Genomic DNA, 4,723 nt, shown 5'->3' on the forward strand with positions numbered 1-4,723 from the left:
ACAATAAACTGTTATCACTACACACAGTAAACTGTCTTCACTATAAACAATAAACTGTTATCACTACACACAGTAAACTGTCTTCACTATAAACAATAAACTGTTATCACTACACACAGTAAACTATCTTCACTATATGCAGTAAAATGTTCACTATTTGCAGTAAACTGTCTGCAGTATACACAGTAAACTGTCTTTACTACACACAGTAAACTGTCTTCACTATAAACAATAAACTGTTATCACTACACACAGTAAACTGTCTTCACTATAAACAATAAACTGTTATCACTACACACAGTAAACTGTCTTCACTATAAACAATAAACTGTTATCACTACACACAGTAAACTGTCTTAGCTATAAATAATAAACTGTTATCACTACACACAGTAAACTGTCTTCACTATAAACAATAAACTGTTATCACTACACACAGTAAACTGTCTTAGCTATAAAAAATAAACTGTCTTCACTATATACAGTAAAATGTTCACTATATACAGTAAATTGTCTGCAGTATACACAGTAAACTGTCTTAACTACACACAGTAAACTGTCTTCACTATAAACAATAAACTGTTATCACTACACACAGTAAACTGTCTTCACTATATGCAGTAAACTGCCTTCACTATAAACAATAAACTCATCACTACGCACAGTAAACTGTCTTCACTATATACAGTAAAATGTTCACTATATACAGTAAATTGTCTGCAGTATACACAGTAAACTGTCTTTACTACACACAGTAAACTGTCCTTACTATAAACAATAAACTGTTATCACTACACCCAGTAAGCTGTCTTCACTACACCCAATAAAATACCTTCACTAAACACAGTAAACTGTCTTCACTATACAATTTATGCAACTTCACTATACAATAAACTACCTTCATTACACCCAGTAAACTGAATTCACAACGTACAGTAAACTCTCTTCACTATACACAGTAAACTGTCTTCACTATACCCAGTAAGCTATCTTCACTACACCCAGTAAAATATCTTCACTATACACAGTAAACTGTCTTCACTATACAGTAAACTGTCTTCACTACACACTAAACAACTTCACTATACAGTAAACATTCTTCACTATACACAGTAAACTAGCTTCACTATATGCAGTCAACCATTTTCACTACACACCGTAGATTATCTTCACTACTACACAATAAACTTCCTTCACTATACAGTAAACTATCTTCACTATACACAGTAAACTGTCTCCACAACTCACAGTAAACTATTTTCACTATACACAGTAAACTGTCTTCACTACACACAGTAAACAATCTTCACTATACAGTAAACAGTGTTCACTATACACAATAAACTGTTATCACTACACACAGTAAACTGTCTTAGCTATAAACAATAAACTGTTATCACTACACACAGTAAACTGTCTTAGCTATAAACAATAAACTGTTATCACTACACACAGTAAACTGTCTTCACTATAAACAATAAACTGTTATCACTACACACAGTAAACTGTCTTAGCTATAAACAATAAACTGTTATCACTACACACAGTAAACTATCTTCACTATATGCAGTAAAATGTTCACTATTTGCAGTAAACTGTCTGCAGTATACACAGTAAACTGTCTTTACTACACACAGTAAACTGTCTTCACTATAAACAATAAACTGTTACTATAAACAATAAACTGTTATCACTACACACAGTAAACTGTCTTCACTATAAACAATAAACTGTTATCACTACACACAGTAAACTGTCTTCACTATAAACAATAAACTGTTATCACTACACACAGTAAACTGTCTTCACTATAAACAATAAACTGTTATCACTACACACAGTAAACTGTCTTCACTATAAACAATAAACTGTTATCACTACACACAGTAAACTGTCTTCACTATAAACAATAAACTGTTATCACTACACACAGTAAACTGTCTTAGCTATAAATAATAAACTGTTATCACTACACACAGTAAACTGTCTTCACTATAAACAATAAACTGTTATCACTACACACAGTAAACTGTCTTAGCTATAAAAAATAAACTGTTATCACTACACACAGTAAAATGTTCACTATATACAGTAAATTGTCTGCAGTATACACAGTAAACTGTCTATACTACACACAGTAAACTGTCTTCACTATAAACAATAAACTGTTATCACTACACACAGTAGACTGTCTTCACTATATACAGTAAAATGTTCACTATATACAGTAAATTGTCTGCAGTATACACAGTAAACTGTCTTTACTACACACAGTAAACTGTCTTCACTATAAACAATAAACTGTTATCACTACACACAGTAAACTGTCTTCACTATATGCAGTAAACTGCCTTCACTATAAACAATAAACTCATCACTACGCACAGTAAACTGTCTTCACTATATACAGTAAAATGTTCACTATATACAGTAAATTGTCTGCAGTATACACAGTAAACTGTCTTTTACTACACACACTAAACTGTCTTCACTATAAACAATAAACTGTTATCACTACACCCAGTAAGCTGTCTTCACTACACCCAATAAAATACCTTCACTAAACACAGTAAACTGTCTTCACTATACAATTTATGCAACTTCACTATACAATAAACTACCTTCATTACACCCAGTAAACTGAATTCACTACGTACAGTAAACTCTCTTCACTATACACAGTAAACTGTCTTCACTATACCCAGTAAGCTATCTTCACTACACCCAGTAAAATATCTTCACTATACACAGTAAACTGTCTTCACTATACAGTAAACTATCTTCACTACACACTAAACAACTTCACTATACAGTAAACATTCTTCACTATACACAGTAAACTAGCTTCACTATTTGCAGTCAACCATTTTCACTACACACCGTAGACTATCTTCACTACTACACAGTAAACTACCTTCACTATACAGTAAACTATTTTCACTATACACAGTAAACTGTCTTCACTTCACACAGTAAACAATCTTCACTACACACAGTAAACAATCTTCACTACACACAGTAAACTGTCTGCACTACACACAGTATACGACTTCACTATACACAGTAAACCATCTTCACTACACACAGTAAACTGTCTTCACTACACACAGTAAACAATCTTCACTACACACAGTAAACAATCTTCACTACACATAGTAAACTATCTTCACTATACACAGTAAACTGTCTCCACAACTCACAGTAAACTATTTTCACTTTACACAGTAAACTGTCTTCACTACACACAGTAAACAATCTTCACTATACAGTAAACAGTCTTCACTATACACAGTAAACTAGCTTCACTATATGCAGTCAACCATTTTCACTACACACCGTAGACTATCTTCACTACTACACAGTAAACTACCTTCAGTATACAGCAAACTATTTTCACTATACACAGTAAACTGTCTTCACTACACACCGTAAACAATCTTCACTACACACAGTAAACAATCTTCACTATACACAGTAAACAACTTTACTATACAGTACACAGTAAACTTTATACACAGTAAACATTATACACTATATATCCCGAGAGCCTCTTACTATATTTTCTCGCACGCAGAATTTAGAACATTGCCTCTTGGAAGCTGAGAAAATGTTACGAGTATTCTTCTGCGATGGAGACGAAAATTGTTGTCAACAATTTATCGAAAAAACTGTCGGTCACTGGACCACACCACGTGCTCGAGGTGTTGGGTACCTATGGCACCATTGTGAAATACGAAAGGCCAATAAAAACAGATGGAAAACTAGAAAATTATTGTACCGTTACGTTTAAAACGCCAGAAATGGCGTTGAGCGTGGTGGCAGTAGGGCAGGTGATCGTCAATGACCGCCCCCTAACTGTCGAACTGGATAGAACCGTCCCTATCATCCGACCCAAAAATAAGACATTAGAAAACACAGAGACTTCAAATAATATATAGTCGTCTCCAACACTGTCCCAACAGGATGTGACCAACCCAACACTGTCCCAACCGGATGTGACCAACCCAACACTGTCCCAACCATGTGACCAACCCAACACTGTCCCAACCAGATGTGACCAACCCAACGCTGACCAGCCCAACATCATCAGAAAAGAATGATAATAAAATGTTCATAAAACACCTTCCACAAAATATTTCGATGGATAAAATACAAAATTACTTTGGTAAATTCGGGGTGCTGTCTAAAATTTGGATAAAGAATGGAAAAAATTTTGGTTTTGTCATTTATGACAATACTGAAGGATTAAGCCGAGCCCTTAGTTGCTCTCCACATGTGATCGACGGCAGCGTCATCGATGTGGAATTGCCGCAAGGGGCGGGCTGTCAGATCTTCATAGGTGGTCTAACTAGTCGGCCTAATGAAGATGACGAAGTCCAGGAAAGGCTCGAGGAGTACGGCCACATCCTTAAGTGGCAGAGACCGCTCTCCGGAGGTCGGCCTGCTCCTTACGCCTTTGTCACTTTTAGTAGTGAAGAAGCAGCTCGACGTGCCGTCGATGCTTAAGCAATCAATATAAATGGGCGGCGCATGGCTATAAAAGTTCCAAAAAACCAAAATATCAGAAATGGATCACAAGTACAGGCACCCCCAACTTTGAAGAGAAAATTAAGCCCAGAAAACGACGACTACATGTACAGAGAAAATCCTAAGCAATACCTCAAACAGGTTGAGGATACTGAGGTCGTGCATGTAGTCACACGAAAATTAAACGAGGATGGTG

At 35.5% G+C, this 4,723-nt stretch overlaps 1 protein-coding gene across 1 annotated transcript; it reads left to right on the forward strand.

The window, feature by feature from the left end:
- The first annotated feature begins 4,140 nt into the window (after positions 1 to 4,140).
- LOC121855964 (RNA-binding protein squid-like) lies at positions 4,141 to 4,506 on the forward strand. The gene has a single exon (XM_042351182.1). It carries the CDS (start codon positions 4,141 to 4,143, stop codon positions 4,504 to 4,506), a length of 366 nt encoding a protein of 121 aa, XP_042207116.1.
- The last annotated feature ends 217 nt before the right edge of the window (positions 4,507 to 4,723 follow it).

Source organism: Homarus americanus, unplaced genomic scaffold, assembly GCF_018991925.1.
Source record: "Homarus americanus isolate GMGI-L3 unplaced genomic scaffold, GMGI_Hamer_2.0 scaffold19117, whole genome shotgun sequence".
Taxonomy (NCBI): domain Eukaryota; kingdom Metazoa; phylum Arthropoda; class Malacostraca; order Decapoda; family Nephropidae; genus Homarus; species Homarus americanus.

Excerpts from the sequence above, each read along its gene's own strand:
- LOC121855964 (XM_042351182.1), top strand. The coding sequence starts at position 4,141 with ATGGATAAAATACAAAATTACTTTGGTAAATTCGGGGTGCTGTCTAAA.